Source organism: Fistularia commersonii, chromosome 30 (assembly GCF_037954325.1).
Source record: "Fistularia commersonii isolate RoL2024-O1a breed Wild chromosome 30, RoL_Fcom_v1.0, whole genome shotgun sequence".
NCBI classification, from domain to species: Eukaryota; Metazoa; Chordata; class Actinopteri; order Syngnathiformes; family Fistulariidae; genus Fistularia; species Fistularia commersonii.
Genome location: NC_141313.1, coordinates 11,533,946 through 11,554,901, shown reverse-complemented (window position 1 = coordinate 11,554,901; position 20,956 = coordinate 11,533,946). Strand labels below are relative to the sequence as shown.

Below are 20,956 nucleotides of genomic sequence, written 5' to 3'. Positions count from 1 at the left end.
GGCCTCCCCAGGGGTGCTGGGGCTGGAGCAGGTATTTAGGGGGTCACACCTATAATTTGAGGTCACGGCTGGAAAGCCCGTCTGATCACCGACGGCACTTGACCCTCAACACATGTGGATTTTTTACTTTCCGCCAAGGTCCTTATCTTTGGCATATCGTTCCCTGCTTGTCCTCACTTGTAGCCTCTTGTCCTCCAACAACTCCCAGGCATTCTTCATCCATTCATTCACTTCCTTCCTTTCTTTTTCTACATTGCAAACCCTTTGTTTCTTGTGCCTCTTGCTTATTTTTATTATCTCATCTGCCTCTGGTCTTCTCTTTACCTTCTCCAGCAAGGGGAATCCTCATCCGGTACTTTCCTTGTTTGCATACATTTGTCAAGAAGTACCTCTGGGTGATGCTGCTTGGTCGCTGCTTGGTTTCTCAGGGTCCTGCGACAGGTCTGTTTGGCAGGAGTGTAAGCGAGCAGAAGGAGGACCTCCCGTCCCATCGGAGGGAGAAAGAGGCTTAAATGTGGCTTCTGGTCACCCCGGGGGCCCCTGCCAACTCTGGGGGCTGAAAGACGAGCTCTGAATGGCGAGCGGTGACCTGAAGAAAAGGGCCACAGTGGGGTATCTGTGGAGAGGCAGGTGATCTGAAACCTCCCCCTCCTTCCTCCCCTGCGTCGTCTTTTCAAGCCTCTGGCCCCCCGTCCGAGTCCACAGCCATTCAGAGCAGGCTGGATGAGTTGCACCAGGTATCGCTCCTCCTCCTCCTTTTTTCTGCACCCTGCTCAGTCTCCCGGTCCATCCCTGTGCTTCATGAGCTCAGATGGATCCTGAGTGGATTTCAGCTCTTGGTGCGCAGAGGAGAAAGAAAGCATCTCTCTCTTTCTGTTTAAATCTCTACCGAGCGGGTCTCGTTTGAACCGGAACCTTGTAGGACCTTAGCTTTCCACAGAGCAGATGATCGACTTCCCATCAGAGGCTGTTTTCAGTGGAGTTCAGGCATTCTGTCAGGGGCAGTCTGAAGTATAGCGTGTAAAAAAATGAAACCTTTCAGTCATTCATTCATTCATTCTCAGTATCACTACAGTCGGGGGGGGGCTTCACCCTGGACCAATCATACGGACACATGTACAGCCACCTACTCATTCATTCATTCACACGTCATCTGAGTCTCCAGTGAACCTCCTGCATGTTTGGACTGTGGAAGGAACCCGGAGAACCTGGAGGAACCCCGCGGAAGAACATAGAGTCTCCCCAAAGGGAGGCCCCTTGTGGGACCTCCGACCAGGGACCGTCTTGCGCACCACTGCAAAACTGGAAAAAATGCAGATGAAAAATGTGTCGAAATTTTATGCCAATTGTATTTTGGCCTTCGGAATTGTCAAGAAGGTTAGCGTCCTCTGACCAGAACGTTGACGGTTTAATCCCCCACTGCCCTTAGGCAAGACACTGAACACTTCAATAATAGTGATAACTAATAAATGTATCTTTCATCCTCATAGTCAGCTGTAAGTAATCGCCACGCACATGCACACACACACACACACACACACCCCTCTGGAGCCCCCCGCCCCCCGGGGTCTATGGTGTCCTCTCCACTTTCCATGGCAGTGATAAGATGTCGGCACAATTAAGAGCGAAAGCTAATCCGCTCCCCTGAACGCCGGGACCGCACAAAGAGCAGGGCGAGGACAGCAAGCGGCAGGAGAGCGGGGGAGTGAAAGAGGAGGAGGCCAGGTGGGCCAGGGTTCGGGCCGGAGGTAAATAATTAATGGTCAGCGCTTTCATTTTTTAATCTGTAAATGAGAAGGGCTAATGCGACAGGGCAGCGGCCCGACACTCTATCCCCGGCCCATTAACATAACAACATGTCAGATAATGATCCCGGCTCAGGCGGCGCTTTATCGGGGGAAGTGGCTTCGTGTCGTGGGTGGCTGAACGCCACCGCCCCGGTGGCCCCGCCACACATCTTAACCTGGTGTTAAATACAGCGAGGCGAGGAGACCCGGCGCCATGGAGGGGCTGTCAGTCGGCAGGCTCTCTTCTGATTGGCTGCGGAGGCTCGACGATTTCCTCCGATAGACGAACCGACTGAAGAGGTCCAGGAAGCGGAAGTAGTTCCGTGTGAAGATGTCGATGTTTTTAAGCGGTCTCCATGCACGGCAGACTGCTGCAGTACACGTGACAGGCCACCAGCTGTGCTGTGATGAATTAAACGCTTCTCGTCTCCGTGCTGTTGTTCGACCAACGCGCAGCCGGCCGGTGACTACCTTGGGGGCTCACGGACGCCTTCTAAGCATTGCCTATTACCCTCCTCCGTCTCCATGGAGACATTTTCAAAGGTCAGATTTTTTGCATTTTTCACCCAAAAACTTCGCTGGGAAGAAGGGCCCGAGTTCACCTTTATCACATCTGACCTTCAATTACAGTTCAGACTAATATATTCAACGCTTTCACATATTTTCAGATCCTTATTTTGAAATTCAGAGGTTCTGCAACTTTCTCTGGGCCAAACTTTGGGCTAAGAGTCCCCCCGCCATGCAGGACCATCCCTAAACCACTGCCAGGAGCCTTCTGTCCCGGTTTTTCCTACGCCACCTGGGTCATGGTTCCTACCGCTGAGCTAATAGATGGCTGCATCCTGCACAACCAGGGCTTATTGATCCATCAGTTTGCGACAAAGGACTCGTTCCGTGACGAAACCAGCATCATGGAAAAAGCAATCTAATTGTATTAATAGCCTGACAGAGCGGTGCATCGGTGTCTCCTCTTCAGAACTCCACAGCCTGGTGACAGGAAAGCCTGCAGCCAGGCTTTAAACGCCCTGCCTCGCTGATCTTCAGCTGGCAGACTTTCCTGCCTGCCGAGTGAATTGCATCTTCATCACGGGCAAGTAATATGCGCCCGCCGGTTTCATCAGACGCCTTCCCTGTCGGAGGCGGCTGCAGCACCAGAGCTCTGCAAGAGCGGTTTCAAAACCAGACCGTCTGTCTCTGTTGCGATGAGAGTTATTTCAGATGTTCGGACAATGCCGAAGAGAAGTCGTGGAAGGTTGGGAGCACTTCCTGCCCTGCTCGTATTTCAAGGAAAATCAGGATTTAGGTCTTTCTGGAGGCCATGTCCCTCCAATCAGAAGGTTGGATCCTATCACGCCTTGTGTGGCAGCAGACGGTGTTTGTGAATGGGAGTGAAGCGCTTTGAGACCCGAGGTAAAAAAGAGGCTGTAGCCTGAGCAACGAAAAGGGAGTATGACTTTAGCTCAGGCCTCAGGCTGTCAGCAAAACATCCCTAAATAGATGAGGGAGTCTCACAACCTCCTGCTGGTACTTCTACACACACACTGGCAAAGATTTCCAAGGCTAAGTGACCTGAGTGCTCTGAGCTTTGAATGACTTAAGTGCCTGCGTTGCCTTGGCTCCTGCACCCAACCTGAACACACTTCTCTACGGCGGCTGATGGCAATGCAGGTGGCCTCCGCGCCCATCCGTCAGGCCTGCCGGGTAATGTCTCACCTCTCCCCGGGCTTGCATGAGCGGGGATAAAGGCCTCTATTAAGACAGTGAATAATGCCGACAGAGGGGGAGGTGACCTCGGATCCGCAGCGCGCCATCACGGCCGGCGCGCCATTGGCCGCCGTCGCCGGCGACTCCCTCCACTGGGCGGGCGGGCCGAGGCTTGACGGATGCTCCGGGGCCGAGGCGAGATGCGGCGCTACAGAGTCAGCCGTTTCGGTCCCGTGATCTAATATGTCGCCCATCATGCATCCCGCTCCGCTAATGAAAAGGCAAGGTCTCATCGCTCACGGGCCGCCCTGGGAAATGGAATTTTAACCCTCATCCGCGCGCCGGATGGAGCTCCTCGGGCACACACACGCCAGCAGACGGGCCTGAATGACGGACGATTATTGGAAAAGACGACGGAGCGATGGCAGATAAATATCAAGAGGGGGGAAATCAGGGGAGTATCTCCTCTTCTGCTGCCAGCCGGCCTCCTCCTTTGTGCGCCGGCGCTCGGAAGGAGGATCCGCGCCGTCTTCATGATTACTTCCCACCCAGCGGGCAGCTCGGGGTGCTTGTCCAAGCATCATTCTAGGCCAGGGGTCGGCAACCCGCGGCTCTCTGGTCCCTCTGGTGCGGCTCCCCATGGCTTTTGAACGAGTATTTAATCTTTTTTTTTTATCCTTTATTCACTTTTCAAAGTGTAATTTTTAATTTGAAAATTATGGTGCTCTTGTTACATCTAAATAAAACGTGTTCAAATATTTTTGTCGCTCCTGATAAGCGACTGCGCACGCCAGTAAAAGGACAGCATTTCTGGTTTGCCGGCGGTGGATCATTTAAGCTCAGCTTGTTTATCATAAATACAAAGAGGACTCAAATAAACATTGCGTTTTTTTCTCAAATATAACCTTCAACCCAACGTCTTTTGTTCGGAGTTCAAAATCTATTGTTGTATGATGAAATGTCATTTCGTTTTCTCTGCAGTTGTTTATTGATTTTTAAAAATTGCAGCACATTTTGTTTATACAAAGCATAACGGCAAAAAAAAAAAAAAAAAAAAAAACAACCTTATATTCCATGTTCATTCATTTTAAATTTCAAAAGTGTTGTGTGGCTCCCGGTGTTTTCTTTACTTTTGGGAAACGGCTCTAAACGGCTCTTTAAGTGGTAAAGGTTGCCGACCCCTGTTGGGTTCGGAAAGGTCTTTCGGGCGACGGCTGAGCAGCTGCACCAAGGGCTTCTGTAAGAAAAGTTTCTTCCTTTGCGAGCGATTCTGGAAGGAAAAGAGAGCATTGAAGAACATCCTCTGCTGGGTCGGAGGTTGAGGCTGAAGTTCATGTGAATGTTAAACAGTACACACTGTTGCCTTCTCAGAGGACCGGTTTTGCGCTGCAACAGGGTTTGGGTTTCAGCTCTGCAAGGCTCTGTGTGAGAAGAGACAGAAGAGCAGAATGTAATCTAACTCTGACTCAGATTATCTAAGTCTAACTTGGGGAAGTGGAGCGGCTCAGGTGTACTCGTGAGTCTAATGTGACTCTGGAGAATATACAGATCTTGTGTACAGTGCTGGGAGATGTGAATATAAATACGGATGCCTGAGGAAATGAAAATAGAAAATAAAAATGAAGTGTAGATTGGGGCGGCGTGGTGGTCGCAGTGGGGAGGGCTTTCCGCATCCCAGCCAGAAGGTCCATGGTTGGATTCCCTTCTGTGTAGATTCTCCATGTTCTCCCCTTGTCTGCGTTGGGTTCCTCAGGGTTCTCCAGAGGTTCTTAATTTTCCAGACATGAGAATAAGAGGGTGAATGGCTGTACGTCAGACCAAAACAAGCAGGAGGCCCGTTGGAAACCCAGATGTACCAGTGAGAAGGTGAATGGTTGTATGTCTCTGTATGATCGGGTGGGATAAGCTCACCTACCTGCAACCCTGAGGGCAGGATAGGTAGCATGGACAATGAATGAATAAATGAATGAATGAATGAATGAATGAACGAACAAATGATTGGAAAAAAAAACAGATATCAGATTCAGATGGAACAGATTTCAGGTGACTTTTATTAGTCAAGTAATCATTCTGCTGAGCTACGTAGGCGTACGGCTAGCGGAGTGGAACGATGGCGCGCATGGAAAACGGGCAGTTATACAAAGACGACGTTCTTTATTGTATGTCGTTTTATCTCCTGTGTCACATTCAGTTAAAACGTTATAAAACCTCTGTGTTGTGACCAGCCTTGCGATCCCCACCGATTTCCTTATCTGCGAGCGTCCATAGCCGTGATAGTGGTCCGGGAGCGGCGTGGAGCTCGTACCGGCGGGTACCTGCTGTTTGCAGTGAAGGAGCCACTTAACATCCAGGAACTCCAGCGTTGTAGCGGTGAATCAAAATGAAAGCCTGCTTTTGAAAGGGGGAAAAAAAATGTCTTTGGTCTCCGGCAGAAACTCAATGTCACCTTGTCGGATTCAAGCGTTGTTCTACGCCTGCAAATCAACCAAAGCTGTTCAACCGGCAGCCTCGCTGTTTAATACCCCAAAGTTCTCCTATGCCGGTTTCCCAGCGGTGCCCTCTCAGCATCTGAAGCTTCACTCGGCTCCCGGAGGGGACCATCCACCACTTTTCTCTCCACCTTAATGACGGCGAGGAGACGAAACATCTAACGGGTAGTTACACCTACCGTCTCGGCATTAGGAGACAAAAGACGGCTTCAGAAGATCAGGAGGGAAGTAAGGTCAATGTGGAGATGTTCTGTTCAACACATCTCAACGTCCCGCTTGTGTCTCTCCCTCTCCCCAGGGCTTCTTCCGCCGGAGCATCCAGAAGAACATGGTGTACACGTGTCACCGGGACAAGAACTGCATTATCAACAAGGTGACCAGGAACCGCTGCCAGTACTGCCGCCTACAGAAGTGCTTCACCGTGGGGATGTCCAAAGAGTGTGAGTTCCCTTTCGTTGTTCTCGAGAGTGTCGAGGGTGGTGTTGGATGGGCTCTGCTGTCTCCGCCCGGCAAACCTCCACCGCGTTTGGGGATTAGTGCGGTTTTCAAAAGGTTCGAAAGGTTCCCCTTTCCGAGTCTCGGGACAATCGCTTCGAACGCAATGCCGATTTTCCAGTGCGGCGGTCGCCGCCAGGCGCTGGTGTTTTTTGGCCAGAAATGGACACAGTGAGAATAGTTAATTCCAGGATTATACAGGCCGATTTGAGGTGGAATTCGCTGATTTTGGCATTCTAGTGAAGAAAAAAAGTTTTTTTTTGAACAACATAATGGGAGCGCCTTGGATCTGCCACCAAGGAAACACCGTGAGCCAGATAGTCGGCCTTTTTCTTTCTGCCAAGCTTTTGTTTTGATGTCTCGTCTTCTCCCCGTCTCGACCACACCTCCCCGCCTTCCTGCCTCCAACCTGAAACAGGACGTTTGTTTCCAGGCTCTTCATCTCGGCTAACAGACGCCACAGATCTCCTCTCATCGCAAGGAGACGCCCGTTCCCTCGAGTGAACTCTTGACTTTGGTTGTTGCTGCTTGGTAAATGTGAATTATGTGGAGTTCCGATGATGGGTTTGGGGCGAGAAAAGAAGTCGTCAGCCGTTAAAGTTGTTTATTGGTACTATACGGTGTTATATCTGCCAGATGGCCAGCCAGCAGATATGGACTGATCTCCACAATGGCTTGAATAGTCTGGGTATGATCCATGTTTGATGTGCCATCAGTGATGGGTGGCGTCGTCCGATGCGCGGCCAGCTGGAGCGGACTCCAGCTCGGTGAAAGCATGAAGAAGGAAAAGTTAGACGGCGTCTGAACCCAGAAGTCCTCTTGATACCGGTGTCTTTTGGCTTCCTTTGTTTTTGAACCGCCTGCAGATCCACATCTGGGCCTCCCATCCCAGATCCTGCCTGTCCACCAGTCAGGTTTGCGCCGTGTTTTCGGATTTTGCGCATTAAAGAAACCCAGTTATCTGCTGCGGCTGTGTCCGAAACATCGGACGCTCCTGAAAGATCAAGTCCATCAAGTCCACTGTCTTGGTTCCCGATATGTTTCTGCCCCTTTTTTCAACTCAGCAAATCCAAATCCCTCGCTGTTGTACGATGTTCTGCGTATCACAGGCTATCAGTGCACTGCGATCAAGTCATCTCAGCTCAGGTTCAGCTCACGGCACGCCACTTCTGGAGTTTGTGGGGAAACACCGTGTTCAACGTGTCAATGTACATCTGCGTTATTGTGCTTGACAGCATGGCCTGAAAGCTGTGTGTTTTGGTCCCCGGTGAAGTAGTGACACTCACACTTTTAGCCTGTTAGCTTTTCCCCCTTTACAATTTTCTTCAAATTTAATTAAAATTTACAATCTTTAAATATATGACGACGATAACTACCTCACCCATTCACGTGTCATGCTCTGTTCTCTCATATTTATCCTTGTTGGTCTCAGCCCACTCACGTGCTGCCTATTTTTGTTTATTTCGTTCTCATCATTGCTGTTGTCACTCAGACAACCAAAACAAAATGACAACATAGACAATTTTCACCCTTGCCGTCTTTTTTTTTTTCATCATTGTGTTCATTCTTATCCTTGATGTTGTTGCCGTTGTTCTCTCTGTTGTCTATTTATTTGTGGATGTCTTTTGCTTTTTCTAATTGTCTGTCTCTTTATATTTATATTCATATTTATTGAGACTTATAACTGTTACATTGCTGTGACTAAAGAATTTCCCCCTATGGGATCAGTAAAGTTTATCTTATCTCAATGCACCTTTAACCCTCAAGTCCCACCTATTGGATTCCTTCAAGCAGCACACCTGTAGATGTTTGCTAAGTCCAGCAGCAAATGCGATGAAGTGGTGAAGGTTCACCACCGCTGCAGCCTGTTGGTCAGATGTCAGGAGAACATCTGGACCAGCACTGTCATGTGGGGAAAATTCTGCTGCCCTCCTCGGAAAGCACAAAGGGATGATTGTTTTTGTGTGTGTGTGTGCGTGTGTGTGCGTGTGTGTGTGTGTGTGTGTGTGTGTGTGTGTGTGTGTGTGTGTGTGTGTGTGTGTGCGTGCGCTCACGCAAACCCATGTGAGCTGCATTTTCTATGCTAATAATGTTCTTCATTGTCATTTTAAAGTAGTTTTTAGCCAACGGTCGACGTAAAGTTTTCATCGACAATTTTTCAAGAATGATATATTAGCAGGAGGACGGTCAAAGGATTAAAATGGGATTAATCAGGGGGCTGCTGTGGATTAATTTAGATTATCACGATTCATTGAATTCCCGTTCATTGTTGATTGTGTTTTAATTTTGCGGGGGCAAAAGCAGAAGAAAGTAGAAGAAAAAAACATGTATTTATGTAAATATATATATGTGTAACTGTACACATACATCCCTTAAAAATGTGTTTTCATTCAACCAAGAGCAGATATGGTGTCCATATTGCGAAATAGATAAGAAAAACCTACCAATCCCAGCATATTTACCAACCACCTCTTTCCTTGATTGAACAAATCCGACCTCCACGTGAACGTGGTCCACTTTTATCCGGCTGCTGAGACGGACCGAGTGTTTGTCCACGGAGGCTGCGGAGCTAGCTAACGTATGCTTGGCGCTGAAGTGATACTTTAGGTAGGAAGTGCTTCGTTGGAAGGGAAACTCCCTCCTGCAAAGTATGACAACCGCTTCCTGCTGCCCCATCGTCACATCTTGGGGTTGTTCGGACCCAAACTTTCCACCCAGAAGCCGAGGTGTTCTTCAAATTCGGCCATCTTGGTGGAGGTCATTGTGACCCCAGAGAGGGTTGGGGCTCCAGGCAGAGCTCGTCAGCAGTCAAAAGTTGGGGGATTTTGAGTCACTGTGTTCATGGCGTTCAAAACTTAAATCATGTTAATTTTGCAAATCAATTGATTTGCATTCGTTTTGACAGCCCTAATTATTAGTACAATTGGTTTGTGATGTCTGCAGGTAGTTTTGCCCAGAGAACTTTGAGTAAACCGTTGAAATTATGTTTTTTCATATTTGTTTGTTGCCAAATCTTGATTTTAGGTGAAATAAGTTGATTTTCTTTTCCCAAGTTAATTTATTGGCTTTCTAACTAGGACAAACACACAGTGCATAATCAAAAATCATCGTTTTAGGATTATTAACGATACCATTATCAATAATATTCTCAATATTTGCAATTAATATTGATTTGTTTCAGATGCTCCTTTGTTCAAATGTTATTTGCTGACATGTGAGCGAAGATGAAATAGCAAAGATGAGAAAACCACGGAGCCCCCCCCTGTTTCTTCCATGCTAACCCCATCCGGCGGGGACCGTTAGCATAACACACAATTATCATTCTTCCCAAACGCCCACCCGCTCAGTATTGTAGCGCTGCCATGTTAAGCAGTGCGGCACAACATGGGCTGCGGATAGATGGTGTTTATTTGCCGCTACATCTGCTGCTCGCCGGGACTCCAGAGAGCCTGGCAACGAGCAGATGGGCGGGCAGCGCTTTCCGAAAAAGGTGGCTGTCCATTCAGGAGAGGACAAAGGCGAGAGGGTGGTCCCCCCTTCAGTCCGCCTTATCGCTGAAAAGGAAAGGATTTTAGCTGCCAGCTAATTTTCAGTGACCGGAGCTTTATTTTGACGGTCACATCTCACATTGGAGACCTTCCTTGAAAACCCAAGAATTCCACAAGCTCCGTCTTCCAGTGCCACTGAGGTGTGTGAGCTGATGCCACGCCAGGACACGCTCACCAGTCACAAAGATCCAATGTGAAGCACCAAAACCTCCTGTGCAGCTGTCTGCATATACGCACCCTGAATCAAATCTTCTTGTCCAAAAGTGTTATCAAACACATCCGGATTGCAGTTCCAGTCATGATACGTACCATTTGGAGCTATTTTTGGACATGAGAAGAAAGTTGCAGATTCTCCATGTCCAGAGGAGGGGAGTCAGCTACAAAACACACCCGCTAGGCCCGACAGGCTTTTATCCCAAGAATAAAGACTAGTTAAAGTCTACAATGTCTTCAGAATACTGGGATAGATATCTATGGATGTGAAACGCTGATGCTTGTCAGCCAAACAATATGGAAAAGCAGTCAGAAGCTTTCCTGCCTTTACCAGTGTCCTGCCTTGTAAGAGGAAACATTCACAGAAACCTTTAAAACAAATCCAAAAAAGGCTGCGACGCGACTCCTTTTAACTAGAAGTGCAGAATCTGTGCCACTCCTGTCTGACTTGACGGCTGGGAGTGCATCTGGAAGCAAAAGTAAAAACCTAGGGATAAAAGTGGAAAGCCTTGGAGATGTTGATGTTTACCAGAGGTTCCGGGATTGACTCCCAAGCACGCCCACTGGGAAATGGCATCCTAAATATTGAAATAACGGGGCTGCCAGTGGACGGGGCCAAAGGAAAAATGTTGGATACCAAACTGCACGTAGTTAACAGCAAACTACTTGTTGGAGTCAGAAGACACTGCTCACATGAGCTGCTGCTTTGAGCACAGGCAAGAATTTGTAGCTCTTTCTTAGCTCGTTGTTTGAGACTCTAAATCCACTTGCTTTTTTTAGCAGTTTTCAGAACAGGAGTATAAGCCAGGACCCAAAAGCCTCACTGGCCAGAGGGTACTGAAGATGTTGTTCTCCCAGGCGCCTCTGGGTCTATTCTCACTGCCTCCCTCACCTGGAGCTGTGTTTATGGACATATCGCCCTTATCATGCCTAATCTTGTCTGATCTGGAAAGCTAAGTAGGGTTGGGGCTGGTTGGTACTTCATTGCAAGACCGCGCAGGGGTTAGAGCGGTCGTCCTTGGACTTGGAACTGAACGTTCCTGGTTGGATTCCTGACTCCTCTGAGTGTGTCCAAGTCATGTTGAGCAATACACTGAACCCCAAGTGCTCCCCTGGCACCACTAGATGGCAGCCAACTGCTCATGGTTCTTCCATGATGGGTAAAATTGCAGAGAAAGAATTTCCCGCGAGGGATTAATAAAGTATGAATTCTTTTTGGCCGTCGGGGTGCAGGAGGTTAGACCAGTTGTCCCTGGAACCGAACATTCCCGGTTGGATTCCCGGTTCCACCTAGCCTGTAGAAGTGTTGTTGAGCAAGACACCGAACTCCAAACTTCTCCCCTTGTCTGCTCCTTAGCTGCCTTCTGCTCATGGTTCATCCAAGATGGGTTCAATGCAGTGGTCAAATTTGGCTGATGTTGTGCTCTGCAGAGAACTGAATGTGACAATAAAGGTCTTTCTTCTTTGTGGTAGTGCTCAGGCTCCCCGCTGCTCCTTTTTACCGGGCATTTAAATGGCCATATCTGTTGGTAGCCTCCTGCCCGATGGTGCGTCTGGATGTATCCAGAAGTATGCTCTAGCCCGCAGGGGGAGGGTTTTTGCTTATCGATTGCCTCGGGCAGGTCGGGCGGGGATGGGCCCGCCAGGACGCTGTCTTCCCAAATAACATCCGGTAGCTCTTCATCCTCAGTGTGGACCACAACCTCATCGCCGGTTCAAACACTGCTCACTGACACACTAACAGATTGGGGGTTGCCCTGCGTTCTCCACCATCATTGCATCCCATCCCCCTACTTTTTGCCCGGTGTGAGAAAGGATTACTGCCTGCCTGGTTTCTCACAACCATCCTGGAGGCATCAGATCAATGACGGCAACCGTTTGCACAACATTACCCCGCGGAGAAACAATCCTCCGTTACTTAAATGGGAGACACATGATGGAGCCGGTGGATTCCGCATTCTGAAAAGATAACCTCTGGAGAATCTCTGTGTTTCCACCTGACAAAATAGGATCCAAATCAAATATAATATGTAGTTTTTGCGGCACACTGGTGCAGAAGTTAGCATTTCCCATAAGGTCCCTGGTTGGATCCCACAGGGTTCCTTCCTGTGTGGAGTCTCCATGTTCTCCCCGTGTCTGCGTGGGGTTCCTCCAGGTTCCTCCCACACTCCAAACACACACAGGAGCTTCACTGGAGACCCTGGTTGTTCAGATGTTTGAAGGACAGGGTGAATGGTTGTTTGTCTCTCTACATGGTCGCTGATGGTTCGTGAAACCTGGAATAGATGACGGCAGGCTGAGGGATGAAGACGATGAATGAATGAATATTTATATTAACAGTCGCTGACCTTTCAATGTGTTATTTTTAAACGTTTCATTTTTATTCCCCTCGAATTTCTTACTGTGAAATTCAATTTTTTTCCCATTAGACAGTGAAGTTAATTAGGAAATGAAGCCCATGCAGCAATAACGCAAAGATGCGATTAAGATTAGCAACAATGACCAGTAGCCCGACTCACAGATCTCCGTGAATTTTTCCTCAATCATGCCAGATGTTCTGTTTGTGTCGAGCCTCATTGTTCTAATTCCATCATACCTCAATGATTTAAGTTAAGGGGTAAATGAGCGTGATTATTCTGATCGGATTATTTCTCTGACGGAAACTTGTAAAACGCAGGAAACCCTCGGTTGACGCGCCTCTTCAACAAGCTGGCGGGCGTCTCCAATGCCGTCTCTGGGAGGCGTCCAAGCTGGATTCCTCCTTGTCCTCGTCCGCTGATTCAGACTCATCTTCCCGGACCCAACAACATGAGTTGATGTAGCAGAAGGTCCGTGGTGCTCACACTGCTGTCACAGTGGACATATAGGTCACTCTATGTGGGTCAGAGTGGATGCACTGATTAATGTCACACACACACACGCGCTCACACTGACAGGATGCTGCATGAGTGCGGTCTGACACACTCCGTCTCTGTGGACGAGCTGAGACATCTGCGCATCTCACTGAGGGCTCCAACACCCTCCCTGACAGGAGACATTCTGAACCCGAGCAGATGATTGGATTCTGCTGCAACTGAGAGAATGGATGAATGAATGAATGAATGAATGCATGAATGAATGAATGAATGAATTTTGATCATGTGTCCCGCCGGGTCAGGCTCAGGAGTGAGTCAATGGTTATGTGTGTCTGTATGTGTTGCTTTGATTGGTCCAGAGCGACACGCCTCTCGCCCAATCACACAGCCCGGATAGGCTGCAGCCCCCCCGCTCCCCTGATTGTAGGATGGACGAATGAGTGGTTCTCTGAACCGTATTTGTTTATGGATGCAGTATCGCTGCTGGACAGTTCATACATGTCGCGTTTTGGTGTTGGAACAGAAAGGTTGTTTTCTCCCACACAATAATAGAAATGTCTTGTTGACATTATTTACAAGACACAGAATCAATATTTATCATACTCCTCTTCTTTGCCTTCAAATGTGATGAAGAACATCTCCGTTCTCGATGGGACACGATGGGGAAACGCCTCAGAACGAGAGCTGTTTCAAAACCGTGAAAGTCCCGGGAATCATGTTTCTTTCAAAGTCTGCGAGTTGCTGCGACAGCGGTTATTACACATTCCAAAATGAAAGAAACGCCGAACCGCTGTGTCTTTGCTTCGGACGTCAAGAACACCATATCTTTGTCTTCTGGAGAAAGATGACAACAAATCCAAAGCGCCTACAGCTTGGATTGAAATTCCTGAAAAACAATGAATTCATACCCAACCAACAAACACCAACACAGCTGCATTCTCCCTCTGTATGAGGTGTGAAGCAGAGGTTGAATGGCTGTATATCTCTGTATGATGTGTGAATGAACCCCCCGTGACCCTGAGTGCAGGGTAAGCGGTGTAGATAGCGAGTGAATGAATGAACGATAAGGGAACGTCCAGACGCTGTCATTGAGTTGATGGATACAAAAGGGAAAGATAACAGAAGGATTCTTCCATAAATTAGCACTTCATTTTCTCATTAAAAGGGAGTTTAAATTGGAAGCTAATTAATGCTATGCTAACGTTCTGCTTTGTAATTTATTCTATTGCCTTATTCTATTCTCCTGCTGTTTTATTCATCCATCCAATAACCGAGCGGTGACGCTTTGACATCCACGACCTCGGCTCTGTTTCCGCTTTGTTAGTCAATCCGATCTTCAAACTGGGACCCGCCGCAGGTCAAGTCCTTCCTACTTTCTCCTCCGGTTGCCCTGGAGACAGCTGTCATCACAGGAACTCTGACTGATGCCAATCAAACTGCGAGTGTGAGTGGAGTGCAGGTGAAGCTGTCACCACCCCAAGCTCGAGAGGGATTCATACAAGTCATCGCAGAGTCACACCATCTGCATATTTAGGTGTACTATGACAGAAGAGAGGAAGGCCAGGAACCCATAGGATGGGCAATATGCAGTGGAAGGGAATACAATTCAAAAGGATGCAATAGTTTTGGTACTCAAGAACAGAAAACTCCACAAATGTACTTGTAAGGTTCTTCAAGGATTCAAGACTTTTATTGTGGTTACACAGAGTGCAGCAAAATTTAGAGCTACCAGCTCTCGGGTTCAGTGTCATCGAAAACAGACACGAACCAACCTTAAAAGGCAGGACACAACACGACAATACAACAATAGCAGCATCTCTGGGTTAGAGATATGAGATAAAAAAATAAATAAAATAACATCTAGAAGAGTAAATAGATAAATGTGTAGAAAGAAAAAAGTAAAGAATTCAAAAAGTGAAAAGTGGAAAAAGGGTTCAAGGCACTGTTCTGTATGTAAGGCGCTTATATCTATAGGTATAAGCTAAGAATATATAAACTGTAAGCTCTAAGCTAAGCCATGTGCTTCTATCTCTGCTCATCCATCGGAGCAAATGCTGTTTGGTCAATTATTCACCCAGTCGTTGGGGCTGGGGACATTCTTATTTAAAAAGCTTTTGCTTTGACGCTGAAGTTGTCTTGTGTCGCCCATCTTCTAGCACATGGTGTGAAGACTCAGGGTGTTGCCTGTCCACTGGACCAGAGCCAGAAAATGGCTAAATAGGATCCTGTTGTCAAATCACACTGATAAACCAAGTGAGATCGACATAGAGTCAGCGAGCTCACCTTTTCTCAGCAGTTATAGAAAGCATACGACGGGGCGCCGCCAGGGGAACGACGGACGTACGAGTACATCAAAGTATGATAGAGTGGTGCAGGACATGTATGACAGCTGAAAGACAGCGATGAGGCGTAACATAGGTGTGACACAGGAGTTCAAGGTGGATGTGGGAGTGCATCAGGGATCACCTCTGAGACCCTCCATGTTTGCGTTGTTGATGTTGACAGGCTGACAGATGAGGTCACACAGGAATCTCCACGGATGATGAGTTTTGCAGATGACATTGTGGAGTGCAGTGAGACCAGGGAGTAGGTGGAATAACATCTAGAGGTGGAGGAGTGGCTGTGGAGACCCCTGAAGGCGGAAGCCTGAAAGGAGAAGTACATCTGCAGTAAATATTGAATAGTTCAGCAACAACAACAAAAATAACCGCCTCGTAAAGCTGCCAGGACGGTAGAAAACCTCAAATTAATTCTTAAGCATTTACCCACAGAAATGACATTTACTCCTCACCAAATTTTATTTCTCACTCGGGAAGCGGGGCGGCTTTGGCAAAATCGATGTCACGGCACTTGCGGCATCGGATGACAAATATTGCAACGTCCTTTGGTTTAACATTGAGGGATACATTCGACACCCCGTGAATGCACGAGCTTGCCATGGATCACTTAGGTAGGGCTCTTCATCCCAGGACCAGCTCCCCCTGTGCGCTGAGTGTGTCACGCTCGCTGTATGAATGCACTCGTCTCCAAGTTCCTGTGGAGCTGCGGTGCACTTTTTCAAAATATGATAATGGCAGCTCAGTAAGTGCTGAGGCAAGCTTTCATAAGCTTCAAGTGTGTTTTCTTCTCTTTAAGTAGGCCACTGTTTACAAAATCCCCCATAAATATTTATATATTTTCTCCAATTGTAGCGCTGCTTTAAAGGTTTGCAGCCGTGGCTCCACTCTGCGAATGTAAAGGGCTGTTTAATGTAAACTGGGGCAGAGGATGCGACTGTTGTGCTGTCAGCCAGAGACGGTCCCTTGGGTGTCTCGCTGCCGACAATAGGCCCGGTTCTCCGCCGCAGCTCCACTCCTTATTATTTTAAGCAGCGTGCACGCAGCTGATCAGAGGACGGAGGCGCTGGAACCATCGCGCTGCGTGTCGGCCAATGAAACCCGGCTGATTTGTATGAGTATCCCGTCGCGATCGACTTCAAAAGACTCGTGCACCTCAAGAAGGGCGGGGGTCTCTCAGGGTGCACCTGAGCTCCGTTCCAGCGTCTTTTACACCGAGATTTTATTTCTTTGTTCTTTTTATTTACCTGCCGTTGGCATTTCTTAGCATGTAAATTTAAAGGGGATACGTCTTTCCGTACTTCTGGGCCCGTGCAAGAAGATCCAAGCTCATTAAAGCAAAAAAAAAAAGTTTGTGCTTGTTACGCTTCTTTCACCCAAACTGGCTGTGTCTGGATCAGCAGATCAGGCGCCCATGACGACCTGAAGGTTGGCGGTTCAATTCCCCAGTCCTCCTCTCTGCATGCCAAAGTGTACTTGGGCAAGACACAAAAGCAACCAAAGTTGCTCCTGCTAGTCTGGTTGGCACCTAGCATGGCAGCGCCGCCGCCTTTGGTGGAAACGGCTGAATGTGAAGTTAAGAAGTCAAGGCGATGAAAAGCAAAGCGAAGACTGTTTTTCCTTTGAACAATGTTGGGGTACGTCGTCGGACTGGTATGCCTCCACTGGCTCGTGTTATGTGGCGTCATATTTTCACACTGTACTGCAACCAGCAAAGACTTTGGACACCTTCTGACAAAATATTCTTGAAATCACTTTCAACGTCCACACGAAAACAAGTCTTCAATTCTGACGGTCAAATTTGAGGACCCATCATGCCTTTGACCTTGAGATCCCAGCGTGTCAGGAACCGCTCAGGGGAATCGATTCGAATTTTTTGTACGAATGAACAGATGAACTGATTGCCAAAACTTGCCTTATTTGTTCCAGTGGTATCTCATGAAAACCTTGAGGGAATTCAATCAAATTTAATTAAATTGTAGACAAAAAGATGGAGTGATTAGATTACGGTGGTCAATACGGCGGTAACAATGCGCTGCGGTACGATACATTTTCGGAATAAGTCCGGAGGGTCAATACAGCAATATTTTTTTGCACTATTTTATGCGCTATCATTTTATTTATTCATTTTCTTTTTTTTAAATGGAGCACATTTGTTGTTGTCTGCTGTAACATTTCTGACAGTGTTTACTTCACTATTGACTTTTCCAGGCAATAAAAGCGAGTCGGGGAAAACAAGCTGAGAAATGTATTCCATTATGAAAACAGATATTGAAAAAAAAAGTTTTCCATTGTCGACAGAATTAGCAGCCAAAGGAGGTTAGAGATTCAAATATATGTCGATACTTTTAAAATATATATCATTCGTACCACTGATTTTTTGACACATGCTGACTGTGTATTCCATTATCAAACCAATAAAAAGTGACCCTCAGAAATGGTATCATAGATTTCTCGGTTTGGCCCGACCGACCTGCTTTGACTAAAGAGACAAACTCATAGGTCTATTGTTGTTTTTAGAACGTGAATCTATTCCAACTTGCAAAACAGGGAATATAAGGATACTTACACGTGCTTAGTCATCGTCATTATTTTGTCATTAATTCGATTAGAAACTGCAGGATATCTCAGTTAGCCATTGTGTTTCACTAGAACTGTAGCGGTCATTAGTCCGACTCCTGTTACAAATATGAACTGCTAACAGCACAGAGATGGCAATACTGTATTAAAAGTGACCTGGAAGAAGTCTTCAAACTGTAAATCTGGGGGCACCAGTGCATATCTGTACCCACAATTTGCTCTACGACTGCAAACCCGTCACTCGTCTTTTTTCAGTAGACCAAAAAGGACTATAGCTTGAAACCCATCTCCAATGCCTTGTGGCCATTGCCAACGTGACAAAGGGTACTTGCAGTGAAGTCTGATGTGAATGAGCAGCAGTTCTACTATCAGCTGAGGTCTTGGCCTAGCAACCCTGTGGAGGAACTCATTGGAGCTGCATGTACGTGACACCTCGCCCTCCCTGGCGCAACCCAAAGTTCAAGGCCATCAGTGAGAGCCGTGGCAGCTTAGCTCCCTGCTCTGTCATGCTCCATCTCCATCCTACCTTCAGCTCTGAGCAAGACCCCAAGATACTGGAACTCTTGTTTGAGGCAGTCTGCCGGTTTCAAGACAAGAAACAAGGCCTCCGAATCGGAGGTGCTGACTGTCATGCCCTTCGCCGCAAACCACCCCACTGCCTGCCGGAGGTCAAATGGTGGAGGGGCAAACAGGACCATATCACCTAAAAAGTCTAGTCATCTGTACTTGTGTGCAACTTGAGGAGTCCACTGGGTCAACTGTGGCCAAAAGGCCACCTTCTGCTGCTTACCTGAGTTAATATTAGCCAAGAGCTAGGGAAGACCCTACAGTCAGCCCAAACCTGTCCATATGTAACAGTCTGAACTTAAGCCTTGGATGGATTTTAAGAGTCCCAGCGGGGGGTTTTGTATTAGTGCTAAACTGATTGACGTGAATAGGCTTGACATTATCTGCAATGAAACCATGAAATGATAACCGCCATTTCTGTTTTTTTTTTCAGTTTGACAGACCTTTACTTTATCGGTCCAATGGCATCTGTACGAGTCATTAGGATTAATCATTCATTTGTCAGTTTTGACTCTAATCATAATCCTTTGTCGTCCTTCAGCTGTTCGCAATGACCGGAATAAGAAGAAGAAGGAGAACCCTAAGCCGGAGCTGGCGGAGAGCTACGAGCTCACAGCCGAGCTGGAGACCATCATCGAGAAGATCCGAAAGGCTCACCAAGAAACTTTCCCCTCCCTCTGCCAGCTTGGCAAATATACCACGGTGAGTCCACTGTGCCGAGGAGTCAGGGGCTCCAGAGGGACAAACGAACAGGGGTCTCGGTAATGTGTTGCCAAGTTGTTGGTGCAAAACTGACCTCTTTGTAAAATTATTTTATCCCATCTGTTGGTTAACTTTTACATTCCTGATCCAGCCTTTTAGGTTTAAGAGGTTGGAGAAGGCTCCTTGTTCTATTCCAATCAGCGTCTTTCTCTGGAGTTTGCATGTTCTGGGGTTCTTCTGAGGTTGTCTGTACAGCAGGTGTGCAGGGCGGTATGTCTCTGTATGCCAACCAGCTGAGGATGTGCCAACCTCTCGCCCAGCTCCAGCAGACCTATTTATTTAAGCCACAAAGGGTCTTCTTCTTCTTCTTCTTGTAGACCAGATTTCTACAAGCCATTTCATGACGCATGTCATTCTCTTGTGACGGATTTTGCTGCTTTGTCAAAAGATGCTATAATTTGGTCCCAAGTCAGGACATTGACCACGGCAACTTAGTGCCTGCTGCTTTGGCCCTGCTGCCTTGGAGCGCCCTTGTCTGTACATAACAACTTCCCGAATTTCCAAACCCCCAAACCAAAGAAGAGGATTGACTTGCCAAAACCCAAATGAGTGGTCTCTGACATTTTTTGTTTCTTTTTTATAAATGACTTTATTGTATTTGCGAAAAGGAAAGTTTGAAAAGGGTCCCCGCAGGACTTTTAGCACAGAGAGCAGCTTTATAATCACGGCTCCTAGCTGCTCTGAAAGTGATCCCTGACAGCGGAGTTCTTTGATTTATTACAAACGCTGCCGGATTCTTGACCCTTCAGAGATTTACAGTATTCATACCTTCCCCAACCAGCTCGATGGTGAATACGTCGCCTCGTGTTTTAAGGTGTGATGACTTTGAAGGCTACGGCTCGTGATTTCCAACATTCTCATTGTTGGGCCAGACCATGCCTTCCTGTATCTCCCCCTTATTTATTCATTTTTTTTTTCCTTTGATTCATTTTAAAGTTTGTTTTGCTCTTGGAGAATCATCATCAACAGCAACAAAAAAAAGATCTGTTTGTTTTTCTGACCCCGTGACCCCGTCTCGCCGGCCGGCTCCTGCGCGTCCACGATCTGAGCCGCGGGTCCAGAGGTCATAATGAAAATCTTTATTTGATACTCCTCTAAATCCTGATCTGGTGCTGCTCGTCCAGCCTCCGCAACACTTCCTCTGCCCGCAGCAGCTATTGATTGCACATCCAGTGTATGGAAGCTCGCTCAAAAGCGTCATCGCAGCCGAGCCGGAGCGCCGAGCTCCCTCCTGTCAGATGAGGGTCGGTTCTTGCTTTCTTTTTCTTCTGACTTTTCCTGCAAACATCAGACCCTGCAGGGGAAAACATTCCCAAGTCAGACAGCCGCTGTCTGGTGGAGACGGACCTTCTGACAAGTAGAACAAATGCGGCTAATCCAGGTTGCATCATTTGGTCTAACTGCGAATTAAAATGGACACGGACGTGAGGGATGGTCTCAAGAGTCCGGAGGGTGAATGTGGAAATTCTTGGGGTTTTGTTGGAGGAGCTTCATCCAGACAGAACGTTCTTCACTGAATCTCCAACACATTCAAACAGTGAATCCCCTCATCCTCAGGACTGGGAGGGGAGAAGCACTGCATCTTCTCAGGATGTGAGGGAGGAGATAGAAAGTTGCCTA

At 47.5% G+C, this 20,956-nt stretch overlaps 1 protein-coding gene across 1 annotated transcript in view; it reads left to right on the top strand.

Annotated features, from left to right (window-relative positions):
* LOC147216431 (retinoic acid receptor beta-like) overlaps positions 1–20,956 on the top strand; it is a 56,708-nt gene that overhangs the window by 18,817 nt on the left and 16,935 nt on the right. The window contains exons 3-4 of the mRNA XM_086177880.1: positions 6,279–6,420; positions 19,116–19,276. Of these exons, the coding sequence (XP_086034006.1) occupies positions 6,279–6,420; positions 19,116–19,276 (303 nt within the window). The remainder of the gene's footprint in view (positions 1–6,278; positions 6,421–19,115; positions 19,277–20,956) is intronic.